General features: G+C 45.1%; 2 protein-coding genes and 1 long non-coding RNA gene across 21 annotated transcripts in view; 1 reads left to right on the forward strand and 2 right to left on the reverse strand.

The window, feature by feature from the left end:
• The window catches only part of LOC105688776 (guanylate cyclase 32E), a 28,215-nt gene extending 11,194 nt beyond the window's left edge, over nucleotides 1-17,021 (forward strand). For 9 of the 10 annotated variants that reach the window (XM_048654445.1, XM_048654440.1, XM_012405315.3 and 6 more), the window contains 22 exons: nucleotides 81-283; nucleotides 1,184-1,381; nucleotides 3,037-3,159; nucleotides 4,424-4,619; nucleotides 5,921-5,998; nucleotides 7,579-7,823; nucleotides 8,948-9,093; nucleotides 10,312-10,459; nucleotides 10,573-10,663; nucleotides 10,852-11,066; nucleotides 11,277-11,456; nucleotides 11,553-11,657; nucleotides 11,750-11,821; nucleotides 12,730-12,895; nucleotides 12,979-13,186; nucleotides 13,417-13,551; nucleotides 13,623-13,735; nucleotides 13,807-13,958; nucleotides 14,099-14,197; nucleotides 14,356-14,500; nucleotides 14,579-14,677; nucleotides 14,885-17,021. In XM_048654445.1, the coding sequence (XP_048510402.1) occupies nucleotides 95-283; nucleotides 1,184-1,381; nucleotides 3,037-3,159; nucleotides 4,424-4,619; nucleotides 5,921-5,998; nucleotides 7,579-7,823; nucleotides 8,948-9,093; nucleotides 10,312-10,459; nucleotides 10,573-10,663; nucleotides 10,852-11,066; nucleotides 11,277-11,456; nucleotides 11,553-11,657; nucleotides 11,750-11,821; nucleotides 12,730-12,895; nucleotides 12,979-13,186; nucleotides 13,417-13,551; nucleotides 13,623-13,735; nucleotides 13,807-13,958; nucleotides 14,099-14,197; nucleotides 14,356-14,500; nucleotides 14,579-14,677; nucleotides 14,885-15,705 (3,924 nt within the window). In that variant the 5' untranslated portion in view covers nucleotides 81-94 and the 3' untranslated portion in view covers nucleotides 15,706-17,021. The remainder of the gene's footprint in view (nucleotides 1-80; nucleotides 284-1,183; nucleotides 1,382-3,036; nucleotides 3,160-4,423; nucleotides 4,620-5,920; nucleotides 5,999-7,578; nucleotides 7,824-8,947; nucleotides 9,094-10,311; nucleotides 10,460-10,572; nucleotides 10,664-10,851; nucleotides 11,067-11,276; nucleotides 11,457-11,552; nucleotides 11,658-11,749; nucleotides 11,822-12,729; nucleotides 12,896-12,978; nucleotides 13,187-13,416; nucleotides 13,552-13,622; nucleotides 13,736-13,806; nucleotides 13,959-14,098; nucleotides 14,198-14,355; nucleotides 14,501-14,578; nucleotides 14,678-14,884) is intronic. The other variant, XM_048654446.1, reaches the window with a different exon arrangement.
• On the reverse strand, nucleotides 4,480-7,572 carry LOC125500716. Its single transcript, XR_007278158.1, has 3 exons — nucleotides 7,144-7,572; nucleotides 4,808-4,922; nucleotides 4,480-4,602 (listed from the first exon to the last, which is right to left on the reverse strand). It is a non-coding gene; the product is annotated as an uncharacterized LOC125500716 (long non-coding RNA).
• Nucleotides 17,022-17,174: 153 nt separating the features above from the next.
• The window catches only part of LOC125500714 (odorant receptor 49b-like), a 45,222-nt gene continuing 44,134 nt past the window's right edge, over nucleotides 17,175-18,262 (reverse strand). For all 10 annotated transcript variants that reach the window (XM_048654475.1, XM_048654474.1, XM_048654470.1 and 7 more), the window contains 2 exons: nucleotides 17,920-18,075; nucleotides 17,175-17,802 (listed from right to left, as the gene is read on the reverse strand). In XM_048654475.1, the coding sequence (XP_048510432.1) occupies nucleotides 17,749-17,802; nucleotides 17,920-18,075 (210 nt within the window). In that variant the 3' untranslated portion in view covers nucleotides 17,175-17,748. The remainder of the gene's footprint in view (nucleotides 17,803-17,919; nucleotides 18,076-18,262) is intronic.

The raw sequence follows: 18,262 nt of genomic DNA on the forward strand, positions 1-18,262 counted from the left end.
TTCGAGAATAGCTGTAAAAATCGAACTTCCCAATCCGGATCGAATCTAATCTCCCGTTCACGTTTCGATAACTTTTCAAGATTGGACATCGGGCATGCGAGAAGTGGAGGCCAGACGGACATGCGTCCTCCTCACGGCTTTGCTCGCCTTGTTTTTCGGGGGTGTTGACGCGAGGACGTTCACTCTGGGGTATCTCACCGGTTCGAAACGAAGACCTGGGGACCTCGAGTACCAGAGACCGGGGTATCGAATATCGGGGGCGATTAATCTGGCCGTCGAAGAGGTGAGTTATATTTATAACGCTGATACTCGTGCATCGAACGCGACTGTATATTTACGGAGAAAGAGGAATGAGGGGGGGGGGGGGGGAAAGGGGAGAACTTTTCCACCTTACATCGCTGTGCGGCGGTGCTACGCAGATTCGCGATTTACCGGATTTATAATACCTGCGAAAGTTTTTCCCCGAACGAAATCCGAGCTCCCCTTCACGTTTTCAGAATATTTCACGCCGCTTTCGCGCGTATACCTATGTATATCCCTTACGTACACACCGCGAACTCCCTTTTTTCGCGGCACTCAGCTTCTCGCGCCGGACCTCCCCTCGCGTTACCTGTACCTCCGCCACCGGTAATAAAGCCAAAAAGAAAAGCTCGAATTTTCACTCGAGGAGTACCCTAATTGTTTCTCGAGCTAATTGATGATCGAGCCCTTGCCCGGGTCTCGACGGGTTGTCGGTTGAGCCTAATCAACAACGTCTCAGAACGTGCGTTGAAAAATGAAAAACTTTGTACGAAATTGAAGGACGTTGAAAAAAAACGCGAATGAAAATCGTATCGCAGTTTCCACCGATTACTCGATACTCGACAGTAGAAGGCATGAATTTTCACAACAGTTTCGCAATTTTAACGCCGCGCTATCCGCGTTACGATGCGGTGATTAATTACCCAGGGAATCATTTCGCTCCACCCGAACTCTGTATACCCACAGATTACGCGCAACGAATCTCGCACGATATGAATTATTCAGAATTTCGCAAGCGCGATGTCGAAATTGAGGAAAGAAAAAAAAATCAAACGCCCGCACGTTTCGAACCTCCAGCTTTTCTCCGATCCCCATGTCGGTCTTTGTTTTGTTGGTCGTTCGTAAAAGTCACCTCTAAATTCCGGACGATTTTTATCCAAAGGTGAACGCCGGTGAGCTGGCCAAACGAGGGCATAAGCTCGATTTCATAGTAGCGGAGACGTACGGCGAAGAGGAAACGAGCATCCTGATGACCGCCGACCTCTGGACGAAAAATGTGAGCGCGTACATCGGACCGCAGGAAACGTGCATTCACGAGGGCCGGATGGCGGCAGCCTTCAACATCCCGATGATCTCTTACGTAAGATGTGCCTTCTTTTTATCATCTTCAATTTTCTTCGTTTCATCCCCCTTTTTGTCCGGAACTCGCGAGCGAACCAGGTGCGACGAAGGTAATTAAATTTTTAATCAGATCTTCTTCGTCTAACGATTTCGAGTACACGGAGTTTGGTGCGCGTAACGGATGGAAAAAAAAAAGAAGGTGATCAGAAGGCGAAGCTCGACGCGCGGAACGTGTGTATAATACAGATATTTCCGCGTTATTATGGAAAACGTTATGCAGCTTTACGTCATCGCGCGACGGTCTCAGATAACAAACGAGGAAAGTTGAGTCGAGGGTAAATTTACGACTGCGTCAGGTCGCAATTATACTTGAGATAGTAGACGTCGTGGGTGTTGGAAGCCGGCGGTAATTCTCCGAGTACCCCGTGCCTACCTCGCTTCAGAAATGGAAGGATGTAAGGGCGACAAAGGCGCGAGAGCAGGGGAGGGCACGAAGCCCGCTTTTAGAATAGCCGGAAGTCCGCGTGCGCCACGCGCCTTCCATATACTCGCTATCATTATATTCCAGGGCTTCCGCACCACGTCGCCCTCACCTACGGCTCCGATAAAATCGGGGAGGGAGGCGAATATCGCGCACGAACGAACCGCGACTTATTCTTATCTAATTCACCATTTTTGGGTCACCGCCGCGGTGGTCCGCGAAAAAAAAAAAAAAAACCCCGCGAGCTTCTAGCCCCCGATTTCGCGACGATTAAAACGGCTCCCGTAAATATACGCACACCCCGCCTCGAGAGCACCCTCATCCGGCGGAATTTCGCAAAATTTTCTCACTCCCTATCGAATAAAAATTCGGTTCGACTCGCGTGTGTTATATGGAAAGTTACCGCACGGGGAATAAGAAGCGAGCGGCGATACGGGCGTCATTTGAATTCAATTACAGCGGCGGATTGAAGTTCTTTTTTACGTTTCTTCGTTTTTTTTTTTTTTTTTTTTTTCCCCCATGCGATCGTACGCTCGCGTAGAAATATGTACACGGTATAAGTCGGAGTATTTGCAGCGGGGAATAGAGCGCGTTGCACCGGCAACTGGACACGTGACTTAATTTTCATTCCGTGTGTATGCGAACGATATATTTTCGCTAAACGTGTTTGTGGAACGGAGTCTCATGTACAGAGATGTACGCGAGTTGTTCGAAACTACGTATACTCTTATACCTGACAAAGCTGAACTAACCCAGAAGCAAAATGCAAATCCAGAACTAGTTTGCTTCAAGGCTTATCTTGTCCTCAACGTTTCTTTCCATTCCGTTCCTTTTTTCCTTTTTTTTTTTCTTTTTTTCTTTTTCTTTTTCTTTTTCTTTACTCTTCCAAGTAAACGAATACCGAGCAATCTCCGAGATAATGAAATTGTTGTTACGTAGTTCTTTTTCTTTAAAATTTTTTTTTTATTTCCATTCAAACCACTGCAGGTAAGGACGAATAAATATTCGACACACGCCGCACGCGTAAAAATACATTCGCTGCAATGGGAAAATTTTTCCGTGCGGCAGGAGCTTTCGTTCCATTTGGAAAATATTTATGTCGACAGTATGTGGGATATTTGACGTTATTTTCAGTTTATTCGACACACGATGTGAATTTTGTGATAATAATTTTTCTTCCCATTCTTTGGCAGTTTTGCACGCATCGAGAAACATCGGACAAGTCGGAGTTTCCGACGTTCGCGAGAACGCGACCGCCGGACACTCAGATTTCTAAATCCGTGGTGTCGGTACTGCTGGCGTTTAATTGGACCAAAGTAAGTTATCCTAACCGACTCGTTATATCACGAATGTAATTCACCCGACGCAAACCCGCGACACAGCACACGCACGCCAAATAAGTTTCCGAGGTTTTTATTACGCGAGCATTTCTATTATCCCGATTTATCGCAATTTTCATATCTCCGCGTAACGTTTATTTCCCCCCCTCGAAGAATTCCACGACCCCGAAATATGCTCGTCGCTGACTCGGACGACAAATAACGCGGGTCTTAGCCTCGAGTTCAATTTGCATAGCTCGCTGTGAAAAAAATCTTTTTTCTAAATAAAAACAGCTAAATATTTATCGCGATCGTGTCCGACTCGGCAATTTCGGCTAGCGATCGCGTGAAAGAAAATAAATGTACGAATTCCCCGGCGAAACATCATCTCGTTACACGTCAGAAAAGTCAGTCCCGGTAATTGATCGCGCCTCCGTGACTACGAGACCCTCCCCGGCCACCGGATGTAATATTCGGAAGAATCGATGGTAATCGAAGCAACCTTACTGCAACGTGTACGAGGAGATGATTTTTTCAGCGAATAATATCAGTGATAAATTTACCGTCGTATATTTCGAGAACGGGCCTCTAATTATTCTCTCTCGGGCGAGAAACGATAAACTGAATAACAATGAGACGAATTCAGGCCTCCCGGGGAGCTCTAGTTACGTCAAATGCGCAAACAGAGTGATTTATGTGCAGAGTAGCTGACTGGCTCAATGTTATTCAAGGCTCGGGAATACAACTCGGTTATACAACGGCCTATACGCGCTGTTTACTTAATTCAAACACGGCGGGAAATCCTGAGACTCGCACAAACTCGCGTTGCAATACCGCGGGGTGCGTCCCGCGACGCTCTTCGGGAATAGCGGCGTCGGGTTATGGGCGTCGTATTTGCCTTGCTTTCTGCAGGATTTCCGGGACGATGGTATTATCATCGGATCAGAAATGTCACCCCATTTCTTACCTCATGCATATACAATGCATACGCATGATATAAACGTTAGCTATATGCCGTATAATCGGGCAAACATCCACGGAACGACGGGGATTTGAATGAGTATGTTTTGTCGGTTGACTCACCGTTCAAAATTCAAGGATCCCTCGGAACCTCGGTGGACGAGTTTTCCCTTTTTTCTTTCTTTTTTTTTTTTTTCTCTCTTCTTCCGGGGAGAAATTCAGGGGGAACGAAAAGGACGTTTCGTTCCAATCTTTTCGCAGCGATAGGGTAACTATATCTTGCTGGTGTTTCGCGCAACAGGTGACGTTCATGTACATGAACTCCAGCCTATTCGAATTCAACAAGATGTCAACCGTGGCGGAAACAATTCTCTCGTCTTTCGAAGCGTCCGGAATAACCCTGAATTCACTACGTTGCTGGGGCGAACCTTTCCACCACACCCACATGCACAACCCTTTTCATCAACACGTGCAGGACACCTACAAGGAAACGAGGAGTGAGTAAGATTTATTGCGATTTTTCTAATCGGAAATTCTGCATATTTTTTTATTTGTTGGCCTCTGAAAAATACTTCGGATCACGAGTGTTGTACTTTTTGGGAGAGTGTCGGTATCGCCGTGGGGAAATAACGAGACACCGAGGCAAGATGCTTTTTATCGCAGCCTCTCATTTTACGTTTATCACCTTATCGCCTCGGTGATCTCGTAACCGAATAGCCCAAAAGCTGCTGCTGATGCGAAAATAACGGTCCAATCGAACGCCCTCGGATTGATGATCCTCGTCACTCAACTCTGAGGGACTGAATTACGACCCTTGATACACAATATCTGTCTAACCGTCGCCGCCTCGACTCGTACCATACATTTCGTGTCATTAAAATTGAGTCATTTTTCGGCTACAAAAAAATTTCACCTCACCCCCGCGAAGTGTTGAAATTTCGCGCAACACGCGTGTCAACGGGTGGTCCGATATCGGCGGGGACACGAGGAGACGACGAGTGTCGTAGATCGCGCGGGGGACCGATCGGGGTGAAACCCGCACCGTTCGAACCGCTTCTGCTCACGATTAGGTTTACACGTCGCGCGACGCACGGCTCGCGTTTTGCATAGCAGATAACCCGCATGATACTTCTCCTAGTTTCAGCCCCACGTGTGCGTAACTCGAACGTACGTCAAATTATACGTGCCATTTACTTCGCACCCGTGTCGCCTTATACCGGGTTACACCCAAAGGTTATAGAAATTTAACCGCGCACAAGCATGCGGGTGTACCAGAGCGTGAATCGTTCTATTGTTAGAGACGCGGCGTTGATGTTTGAAAATTTTTTTCTCCTCCTGTTTCTTTTCACTTCTGTCTGTTCGGTAAACTTTTCAAAATTGATATGCAGCATAAATCGAGCGGTTAATAGCCCGTTTGTGGGAAGGTTACGGTCAGCCGGTTTTCATTGGTCATTAAGTATCTATTCGCGGGGTATCCTCGGGAGTTATTGTCGTGACTTTTGAGATGATGGAAATAAATCGAGACCACCTCAGACTCCGTTGCCCAAGTTTTCTTTGTCCGTCCGCGAGATCGGCGGACACCGCGGTATTCGCTACGTGCCAAAGCCGAATGAAACGAAAGAGGAGAAGAGAATAGAAAACGGCGCCGTAAATAGAATGATAAATTTTATATTGATATGCTAAACACCGCGGTGATTGATAAAGCGAACCGACGAATGAGGAGATCAGTCGAAGAGGATGATCGCAACTTTTACTTTTACAGATCTGCTTGTAATCGATGGATCGTTTTCCATTTCAGTTTACGTTATACTCGGTAACTACTACGACCACATCGGACTCCTAATGGCTTTGGACAAGAAAAAGCTCCTCGAAAAAGGTAGGCGTTTATATGCCAAATACAGATATATATATATATAAATTACTCGTATGTGCAGCGAATAATACCCGACTAATGTATGCAACCGGTATAATATTAAAGTGGCTCGCGCTGCTTTTCTCGCATACAAATATACCTAAGGAGCTGCCTGCCACTGGGTGCCGGGTATAGGTAAATTTCTTTTTCCCGGTTGTTGGAATATGAATGCTTTCGTCTGCCACGGACGGCTCGACTGTGCAGGCACTTATATATACGTATATATATACCTATGTACGTGTATATACCGGTGAGGCCACGCTGGGGGCGTTGAGATATTTTTATAATATACAGAGATGTATAGTGATGAAGTGCAATTTATCCCGGACTCGCGCCCCCGCAATACACGGAACGATAACTATACCGGTGTACTTTGCGGTGGGGTGTTGTCGTGGATAAAGAATCGCGAGTCGAGATAGAGGAAGAGGACGGGAGAGAAGCTAATAACCGGAAATTCTACCGCATTGTCTACCAGACGCAATCAACTCGAAAGGCATTTATACCGTTACATCTTTTCTCTCTTCCGATTTTTTATCGTCCCAGAAATTCTCCTCTCGATTCTCCGCGTCGTGCCATCCAATGGGCGCGATGGACTTCGCAAGACGGGAAAAAAAAAGCGAAGGAAGAAATCAAAGGAGACATTTTATTTTTCTTTTTTCGCCTCAATCGAGAAAAACCTCCAACAGCAGGTACGAATCCGCGACTATACGAAAACAGAATGTTACATTTTTACACTTGCTCAGCTGTTTCCTATTTTTAACAACCGATATGCGAACACCTGACGCTCTTCTCGCCGGCGACTTTTATTTTCTAATTTTTGCGTTTCGCCTTTTTTATTTTCGAGATCTTTAATTCATTCCCCTCGCGCATTTATCCTTCGAATCGACGCTAGAAAAGAAGACTAAAAATCGACGTCGTCCTCGTTCGTACATCCGGAAGAGACCGGTGCGGCGGATTTTGTGAGATGCTGAAGGTATCGACGACGATTTAGAGCGGTTTCGGTGAACCGGTAGCGCACGAGGATGTAACGTGAACTGTTCAAACACAGCTTGATGTTCGCGTTTGGGAGTCGAATAATAAATATAACAAAGAGAGACGTATATAATTACGCGTCGTGCGTGTGTCGGTGGCGCGTATTTTATACGGGAATGAATACAGCGCGAAAAAATCGTGTCGGCGAGTGTACCGGCGCAACTACTTCGCGAAACACATGGAATACCAGAAATTACAAACATCAGTCGGCGGCGTGCCGGCGGAATATCAACTACCGGGGTCTGCAGCAGAAACTCGTACGCTCCCCGCCCCCCCGCCCCTCGTCAAATTTCGTTTCCCACGCGCGGTTCGAGTTGAAAATAAAAAAAAAATTTACTAAAAATCAACGAGAATTTCACCCGCAACGAAACGCGTTGCGAGATGGGAACCTTGTTCATTTTCGCCGATATCGAAAAACCAATGAACCGGAATAACGAACCGAGTCGTCGATGATAAGTTGAGTTTCGCTAAATTTTTCCCCACTTCTTTTTCTCTTCTCACTGTGCTTTCAGGAAATTACTGGGTGCTCGGCGTCGATCTTGAAGAGTACGATGAAAAATCACCGGATAAATACCTCCGAGGATTATTGCAGGATAGAACGAATCTCGCCATAACGCAAGCTTTCAGAAGTTACTTCAGCATCGTCGCTTCGCCGCCTGTAAACTTTGAAAACTTTACCCGAGTTATCAACAAGTACAGGCGAAAACCTCCGTTCAACTTCACCAATCCTTTGGCGATCGTCGGTGGGGTCGTTCAGGTGACTGGAACTATAAAGATTTCTATATTCCGCGATCAACGTTGCTCCCTTAGAAAATTTTTCCAGAAAGGTATCATTCTCGAGAAACCACAGGGACGATAATATACTGGAACCGTGCGATTGAAATTGAAATTAACAAAAAAAAAAAAAAAAAGAGAGAAGGAAAAAGGACGAAGAAGAAGACAAGTAAACGAAATTGATAAAATCGAACGGTGTGGAGGGTTGAAAAATGAAAAGAAGGAATCGTTCTCTTTTTTTTTTGACTTTTTCCGTCGCGTCTTTCTATAATCCCCTGCGGCTACTGAGTATCTTTTCTGCAGCAGCTTATTCTTTTCTTTTATCGGTGTCGCGGTTAGACACATTCGGAAGTTTCTCGGGGAAACCTTATTCAGTCTAGACACGTTGAGTTTCACCGATACCATTATACGGATAAAAGAAAGATATTGGTTCCTGACATTACCGCGTAGTTCAACCAATCGATCCTCATCTATACCCTTCATTCTTCGCAAGCTGCCGAGCGACGTTTCGCCCCCCTGTCCTCGTTTCCGTTAACATGATCCCGCAAGAAAAAAGAGAATAGAAGAGATGAGAGAAAAAAAGAAAAAAAAAAAAAATTGCATCAAAAATAAATTTGCCAACACAAGTGGAAAAGAGATGGTCCCATTATTATCTTCCCCGTCGTTAGGACCTAGATATCCTCTTTCTCGGCAAACTTTCCATGCGGAATGTTCTTCAAAGCTGGATGGATGATCTTTGACCATATATCCGAAGACACCGGAGACCGATCGTTGTGCATTCCTCCACGAATCGCGGGGTACGATAAAAACCCGTCGGTCTTCTTAAAGATCGCTTTGCACAAGTGCTGAGTATAACGAAATGAAACGAAACGAAATGAAATGAGATGAAACGTAATGAAATGAAATGAAAGGGAACCAAACGATTTAAGTTCCCGCGGGCAAAAACGGGGAATAATAATGATAAAACAAGAACGGAGTAAGAGGAGAGGAGGTGACGGCGGAATGGCCGAGAGTTGGGTAACGGGATCTCGGTGATCCCCGGGCGTAAATATTATCCCACGCTCTTTATACCGGCTTAACTCATACCTTCGTTCTCTTCTAAGGTAGATCGTACCGGAGACGGCTTACCTCTACGACGCGGTGCACCTCTACGAACGTAGTTTGCTGCAGGCTCTCGACGAGGGCAGAGACCCGGGGGATGGAAGAGGAATGGTCGCGGCTCTTCACGGGGTTCACTATCGCAGCGCGATGGGGTGTGTAAAATTTCAACCTACTCCTCCTCCTCCTCCTTTTTCGAATCATTTTTTCTGCAAGTCTTTCGCCTTCGCCGTCGCATCGACAAAATTTAGCCCTCTCCGCGGCTCTCCCCGCAACGCGTTAAAATTTTTATCGTCGCGTATACTCCGGCACGATCGGCTACGTGCCGAAATTCAATAAAATGGAAAATGAACGACGAGAGAATACTTTTACCTCGGGTATGTCATTTTTCGATGGAATACGTCGTCCCGGTCGAATGAATATGAAAATCTTAATCCTCGCCTCGAATTATCTTCGGTGAATATGTATAGCGAATGGGACGGCTGCGGGAATTTATTTATAGCCGTGTACTACGTTCATTCATCCGTTCTCCGTTGAATCAATGAGCAAGTGGGTCCACGTGTTCGTTGTTACTTGCGCACGTAGCACGTGACCTGTGCCCCCGGACGATCGAAAGTAACTTTGAATCGATAGCTTACTTTTCTTCTTTTTTTTCTTTTTACAATTTGACTGGGAAAGCGAATAATAATGGTGCTCCCGTTCGGAATCGAGGGAGAAGTGGGGTGGACACGAAGACACAGTATGAGATAATCGTCTGTGTGAGAATCGGAATTTTCCAATGTACCGCGGTTCGGCTACGAGCGGTGATTTAAAACCATCAGCTTAACAGATTTTCTGAAAGTTTTACTCCAGTAGCAACATAACGTCGAGATGAGAAGTAAACTTATTTTTGGGCACGGTTGAATAATGGATATCGCTTCCCTTCTTCTTTTCTCTTCTCCTTTTTTTACCGGCTCTAACAGAAAACTTTGAAAGAGGGACGAACAAAAAAAAAAATAAGTGAAAAAAAGAAAAAAATATATATATATATTACGGCCGTTCAGGGGGACTAATAATAAAACACCACACTAGTATTACGACCGCAGGGTTACATAATCACTCTCTTCAAAAAGCTATCAAAACTTCTACCAACGGGTCAAACGCATCGGCGACGTTGAATCCGATAAATCTTTCGGGGGGAGAAAAAAATTCAATCAAAGTTCCCGCGGTCAAAAATTCCTTTCGCCGAAATGGAAACGGGGGGGTGGAGTCTATGAGAACGAAAATATGAAAAAATTGGAATGACTTGCCAGGATCATCTCAACTGATCGATGAATTCATCGACTAATTAATTAATTAATTAATTAATGTGAGTTCATCCGGTGATTTTTCAGGTACATGGTCTACATGGATGAAAATGGCGACGCGGAGGGAAACTACACTTTAATTGCCTTCGGAAATAATCCAGAGAACGGAGAGGACAGATTCGGTTTATACCCGATCGGATATTTTGTTGGAAAAGAAGAGAAGTCAGGTTTGCCCGTAAGTTAAGTAAACCGATTCGGTTTTTTTTCTTTGAATCTCCGATTTCTACTGTCCAAAATACTCCGCTGCGACGGTAAATAAAGGACCTTTCTTGTTCATCCGAATGTCAGAGGCTCCAAGTGACCGAAGAAATACATTGGATCGGTGGAACGCCACCGATAGCGGAACCATACTGCGGATACCACGGAGAAAAATGCACCTGTACGTATTTTTTACCGCACGCTATCGCGGAAGTTTTCTTTCTTTTTTTTGTTCCTCCTCATCCACCCGTCGTCGAATTTTCAATCCCATGAGATGAAGGATTAAGGGTGCCACGAGCCATGAAATGCGAGGGTGAATCGATACGTGGTAGCGATCATTAAGTATTTCCATTGTGTGATTCGGTATAGCGCACACTGGTGAAATAGTAGGCGGCGTCGCGGGGGGAATTCTGTTGATACTAACTGCGATCGCCCTGGTACTCTACAGGAATTGGAGATACGAGCAGGAACTCGACTCGCTATTATGGAAAGTCAACTATAAGGAGATTCAGATCAAGGAACAAAGCGGAGACGAAAATTCGGATCAGAAAAGCGGCGCGGATGCCGCATCCAAAAATAACAAGGTCCAAAAAAAAAATAATATCACTTTTTCATTCCGTGATTGGCGTTACTATTTTTATTATTCCCGTCATTATATGAGGGGCGGGGGGGGGGGGGGAAGAGGGTCTTTCGAGTCGTGGTTCTGCTCTCTCTTTGACTCGGTAAAGAGCGACGGGAGATAACGATGTGGCTTGCGGCGTCTCACGAGGTTAATCAACGCAAATGTATTTCAGGCTGGTCAGCCAGTCGTGAGAACGAGTCAAGTGTCTTTAAGCTCGAATCCCGACGCCGACTTTCGCTACTCGACTATATTTACTCAGATTGGTGTCTACAAGGGTAGAATTTACGCTATTAAAAAGGTCAGGAAAAAATCCATAGAAATTAGCAGGGAGATGAAGAAAGAACTGAAAATGGTGAGATTGGAACGAGCACCTCTCGAATTGGCGAATGCCAATCTTCAAATTTGACTGAAAAGAACACAAAAAAAAAAAAAAAAAATACCATTTCAGATGCGGGATCTGCGTCACGATAATTTAAACGCATTTATCGGAGCCTGTACGGATCCACCTAACATTTGCATAGTAGCGGAATATTGTACGAGGGGAAGTCTGAAGGTGACAAACGATATTTTATCATTGCGTTTCGATCGCCAAGAGAGAACGACCGACTCCAGAAAAAAAACTTTACGTATCACGTTGTTTTCCAGGATATACTGGACAACGAGGACGTCAAACTGGATAACATGTTCATAGCTTCGTTGGTCGGCGACATTATCAGGGTGAGTTGAGTTACGAAAATTGTCAGCTTAAGCGAATCAATTCAATGGAAAAGATTAGTGGGACATACCGATTCCTGAATGATCGTGAAATTTCGAATCGCAACGAGGGGATAAAAACAAGGAAAGTTTCTCATCGGGGGTGGTGATCCGGTGATCTAATTTAGTCATGGGTTTCGCGATGGGGTGGCTTGAAATTTCTTCTCGAAACTTGAGGAATTATAAGCGGTGGAAATCTCTCGGCGGAATGACGGTGGCGGTGGCGGTGTAGCGCAGAAGCGGGAAATTTTGCCGACTGTTTTATTATAGAGAGAAGCAAGCGCGGTACCGGGACTACCGCAGGGGCTATAGAATCTGACGTAAAAGCGAATTAAGGTGCCATTTGTGATTCTAATTTCCTTTACGAGAATTGCGTCTAATTCAGTCGTTATTACGACGGCTGAACTCTCCCTCTCCACCTTATCCTGTTGATGCGCTGTTGCTCCTGTCGCAACCGCATAGGATAACCAGACGCGTTCGATTATCCTTTTACACAAAAATAATAATACGTGCAACTATAAATCCGTAATAATTATCGTCACTCCTTACCCAGAAAATGTTGATCGATCGAAACAGAAATCCGCGAGTTTGATTCTACTTCGCAAAGATTCAAGCTGCTTCGTCTTCGGGCGTCGTGGCACAACTGAAACCAGCACGGTGTTTGCTCTGGATGTATTCGAACTTTGTAAAGCGAAGAATTTAGTAAACACTAGACCGAGTGAAGAAAGAGGCTGTTGACGATGTGACGAGATTTGACACTCGAGCCGAACGCTCGGTGTACCTCGGTTACTTTTGATTTGTCTTTTTCTATTTTCCGACGCGAAATCATCGTTTATCGGATAATAAATTTCTCTACTCGAATTACTTTTCAGGGTATGATTTATCTGCACGAGTCACCGATCCGATTTCACGGAGCTCTCAGCACGTCGAACTGTCTCGTCGATTCGCGCTGGGTGGTAAAACTCACTGATTTCGGACTCCGAGAATTTAAGAGAGACGCGGAATGCGAGCCCGCGGATATATTCAAAAAATACGAAGGTGAATCTCCCGTTCGCACGTAACCGTTGAAAAAACACCTGCGCAGACATTTTCGTACACCCCTCACATTTTTTTTCACCAAGGTTTGCTGTACCGAGCACCCGAGCTACTCAGATCATCCCAGCTCAAGCAACCGTCGATTCGTGATTACCAGAAAGGGGACGTTTACTCCTTCGGAATAGTCCTGTACGAGATCCAGGGGCGCCACGGACCTTTCGGTATAACGGATTTATCCGCTCCGGAGATTTTGAAGAGAATTATCACTCGAGAGCCGGGAAAACCACCCTACAGGTAAACGCCAATACGAACCTACGCTAGATTTGTAAGGGGATGGAAATCGCTTTGGAATTTTGAAGAGAGGTGATATCGCTATTCCCTCGATCCGGGGGCGTCGAGATTTTGAAGGGCAGGTGTCACAGATTTTTTTTTCCGCACGTTATCCACCCCGGCTTTTTAAAGACCCACCGCAGGCCGATCTGAAAACTTTTTTTTTTTTCTTTCCCCTTCGCTCTCTCGCTCAGACCGCCCTTCGACAAGTTGGAAAACAGCTTCGACTTTGTTCGCGATTGCCTCGTCGAGTGTTGGGCGGAAAATCCGGACGATCGTCCCGAGTTTAAGGTCGTCAGGAACAAATTACGACCCTTGAAAAAGGGCATGTGAGTACCGCAATCGAACCGTACAGATCCGTAGCGACTACCTTCCGCATTTTTCATCTAATTTTTCACAGGAAACCGAACATCTTCGATAACATGATGGCCATGATGGAGAAATACGCCAATAACTTGGAAGTCCTGGTTGACGAAAGAACGGATCAACTGATCGAGGAGAAGAAGAAGACAGGTGGGACGTTTCTCCTGCGATTTTGAAGAAGCGTCGTTTTCATTTCGCGAATAATTTCCGCTTCTTTTCAGACGCCCTCCTCTACGAGATGCTTCCTCGATACGTGGCCGAGCAACTGAAACGCGGACATAAGGTGGAGGCCGAAGGATTCGACTGCGTGACGATATACTTCAGCGACATCGTCGGTTTTACTTCGATGTCCGCCGAAAGCACGCCTCTGCAGGTAAGGGTGCCGTCGCGCCTGAGGGTAGAAATAAAAACGATGGCGTAAAATTCGAGTTTCCGAGCGAAGATAATCGGTGATGCAACCAACGAGCATTCTCTATACCCGCGACACAAAATAGCTCACGTGTTTGCTTCTAGGTAGTGGACTTCCTGAATGACCTGTACACGTGCTTCGACTCTACGATAGAAAACTACGACGTGTACAAGGTGGAAACTATCGGAGACGCTTACATGGTGGTAAGTGGCGATTAGCTGGCCAGCCGATACTTACGGCGATGTCATGTCGGTATTCAAGAACCGACATCCACGTCTGACCACGTAGATGCGGTAGAAAGCGCGTTGTTGTCCTCTTTACGACTTCAACAAATTATATAAATTCCTCGCATTTTCTCTAGGTCAGCGGACTCCCCATAAGAAACGGCTGTCAACACGCAGGGGAAGTTGCCACCATGTCCCTTTACCTCCTCAACGCCATCAAACAATTTCCCATACGCCATCGGCCCTTGGACAAACTCCAACTCCGGATAGGAATTCATTCCGGTAAACGTTTCAAGTAAATTTCACCTAGTGAGAATTTTTTAAAGCAAGTTTTCTTTTTCGATTTTTCATGAAAAACAGGACCAGTTTGCGCGGGTGTGGTGGGTTTGAAAATGCCTCGATACTGCCTTTTCGGCGATACCGTGAACACGGCTAGTCGTATGGAGTCAACCGGACTGCGTAAGTATCATTGAATCGATAAATTGGAAAGTCAAGAACAAAATAACCGATCGATCTGGTTTTTCCTCCCTCCCTCTTCGAACCGTCGTGCATGCGATAAAATGTGCCCTATACTCGTCTGATTGATCGCGTCATCCCCGTGCAGGTGATGAATCGGTTTTTTTTTTCCGTCTTTATTGGAATCTTTTTCTCTTCATCTCGTTACAGCATTGAAGATCCACTGCAGTTGGGAGACTAAGCGTCTCCTCGACGAACTCGGTGGTTTCAATCTCGTCGAACGTGGTGTGGTATCGATGAAGGGAAAGGGCGAGCGATTGACCTACTGGCTAATCGGCGAAGATCCCTTCCTCAGGGAACAAAGATCCAAGGAGAGGGCCGCTCGACGATCCCTGACTTCCGGCGGTTTGAATAAAACAGCCATCGGGGAATGTTCGGTGCCCCGAAGCTCCTTGAAAAATAAATCCCTCGCTAGGACGACCTTCCTACGTTGTTCCAGCGAATCACCGAAGCGCCTGAGGTTCGCCAGCTCCGATCAACTGGACCAACAAACTCAACGGAGTGGAAGCAGATTGGAATCGATAGCGGACAATAGTCCCTGCAAAAGGAGGCCGTCGTGCGCCCCCGGGGGTTTGAATTGCATCGAGAGCATGCGTTCTGCCAGTACCTCTTGTCCGTGTGTTGAAAAATTATGCGACGCCGCGCCATCGTCGCTTCAAGTTCTCGATACGGAGTCAGCTGAAATAACTACGAATAAAATGAACGGCGGATTTTCCCTGACCAGTAGCGTTCCGGCGCTAAGAGGTTCGCCTGGGTCGAACCGCGCCGATATTATTAGCCACGGAGCCACCAGAAATTTCCGTTTCAAACCCAGCCTCGGTTTGCAAATGGTCTGCAGATCGGCACCAAGCAGTCCGAGACACAGTTCTTTGGTGATGGAGGCACCTCGTCGCAACACTCAATCGACGGAAGAAATCGACGGATGGGATTCGACGCCGCTCATTTATTCATCGAGTCAATGTCCCGACTGATCAACGTCCCGAAAAGGAGCGCAACGCGCACGTCTTTCGCGGTTCTTCGCATGGACTTCCGGTCCTCGTTCTCCCGGCGTCAAATCAGAAGAAACGAAAAGGATCGGAAATATAATGAAACATGTTCTTTTTCATTCTCCGCATCAGAACGGTTTATTTAACCGAGAGATGAAAAATTCGCGTTAATTCTTTGTCGGCAAAGAAACGAGAGATAAAGGGACTTTTAACACCGGTCGTTCGGGTCTCCGTGCTCCTCGGCTCACGAGTTACACAGCCCAGAGAGTAGCGTTATATTTTTCAACCTTTAATAAAAGCGGGTTCTCTTTATCACCGGTAATATTGCTCTGCTTAGAAAATATTGCTGGGAGTTCTAGCCGTTCGGGGGTGGGTGGGTAAAAAAGGTGGGTGGGGTAAGTTACACACTTACCGTAAAGACGTGTGCGTTACGTTTGTCCGTTGCGTATTGCGTTTCTATTATATACACGGGGCGAGTTTCGCGGTAAATCTTAACGTCATCTCAATCTTCCCGGACGGGGGAGGGGGTGAGGGAGGTAATGGCTCGTTATGTGGTTTTTATTCGAACGATAAATAAGCCGGTATATTTAAATGACTTAATAAAGTGTCGTGAATTTCGGTAGTACGTCACATCCAGTAAAGAAATCCGAGAGGAGGTTTTTCCTTTGGCACGGTATTCGAGCGAATTCAAAAATATCACCACGTACGCTGATTAGTTTCCACAAATTAATTCATCCAGACCCCGAAGCTAGCACCCTTTACACGCTGCTAATTACCGAGAAAATTCCCCGACATAACCGCAAGCTGTTTCGAAGTGTTCGCGCGGGTGGTAAAATTTTACCTCTACCCATGTTATATGCGTCACACTATTGTACGCAAGTGTGTTACCTGCGGTGTATATCCTTTGAAACGTCGCATTCATTCCGATTCCGTATAATTCTAAGGTTTAATCACTCCTTTCTCACGCGTTCACATAATTTCCTTACGATTTGTCAAAGAAAATTTCAACCACGTGACGAAAGGATAACTTAACAATGCATAGAGTATTACAGATATAATGTTATATTATACACATTAATATTGTACTTTAATGAGAATATTTGTACGTGTAATTTTATCAATTATTATATAGCTTAGACAATCAAGAAGGCTCGTGCTTTTATTGATACGTAAATAAATCGATGGATCGCGTTTTACATTTCATGCACATAATAGATATCGTATTGTATTATTAATATCATCGTTATTATGTATTGTGAAAGTTTATCTAGTCAACATAAAATTTTTCGTTCATACCTTGATCGTTGACGATTAATTATTATCATACCCGCCTTCGACAAGCGAAAAATCAGAGTGTTGAATAATTCATCACCGTTGAAACACGGATGAGTAAAATTTTCTTCGCAAAGGAATGTGGGAGGATATGTATTAGATATTTTTTTCTGCTAATCCCAATATACCACTAGCAGTAATCGATCATTTTTTCATACGTATATAGAAAATCTCGCAGTGAAATTGGATATGCGTTAGATAAATGTCAGCGGTAGGTATCGGAGCATTTTCATACTTATACCCGGTGAAGAAAAAAATATAGGCGGAGGAAAGGGAAAAACTGGAGAACGAGAATAACAAGGATAAAAGGAGAGAGAAAAGAGAAAAATCGGTGGGTTGGATATTGGCAAACTAATCTGCACGTCCATGGGTGGTAGAAAATAGGGCGATTCGGTATTGGCAGAAGCTTTCTAGTTTGTGAACGAGAAAATTAGAACACACTCGGAGCACTGAAGCGTTTATACCCGTAGTTTATCTTTCCTACGGAAGTTTTCTCGTCTTATGGAGGGCCCCGAGTCCTATTAGCAATGTCAACTCGGGGGTATTTGTTCCGAAAAAAAGGAGCGCCTGTTGAAATTGCAATTTGCTGTTCGTATTTTTTTCCAGCTGATATGCAACCAGATTAACGTTGCTGTACGAGTTGTCTTCATATTTTGATATTCCGAGCTTGACGATCATTAATTTCACGGGGCATAATTATTTATAAATATTTCGCAACACCGTGAAATAAGAGTAGGCGGAAGAGAGTACCTGCGAAAAGTTGAAAATCATTGCGCAAACCCTCGTGATTATTGGGCAGAAAAAATAATTGTCATCACTCTAAATTGTTCGTACAGCTGTACGTCGACCGGTAACGATTTTACTCACAAATCCCAGCCTCTCTAGATCCATGCGAAACAGTTTTCCAGCCGCCATGTGGAGGGGATTTTTGGACGCTTGCATAATTAGCAAAACAGAACGTTGGTCTTCAACGGCTAGTGTGTACCAATGGGAATTCCACATCGCTGTGGCAACATTGGCGCTCTATATGAAACGTACGATTACAATTACAATCACAATTCGGTCTATCGCTGTGATTTCTTTATAAACAAAAATCAGAGAGAAATTACTGATCAAAAATCTGCAAAAAACACCTGCGTGCAGGGGCAGTGATACAGCTGCACTTGCATCAACTTCGCACTATGAGGCAAAAAATAAAGCATTTGTTTGA

The sequence above is a fragment of the Athalia rosae genome, chromosome 4 (genome assembly GCF_917208135.1).
Source record: "Athalia rosae chromosome 4, iyAthRosa1.1, whole genome shotgun sequence".
Classification (NCBI taxonomy): domain Eukaryota; kingdom Metazoa; phylum Arthropoda; class Insecta; order Hymenoptera; family Athaliidae; genus Athalia; species Athalia rosae.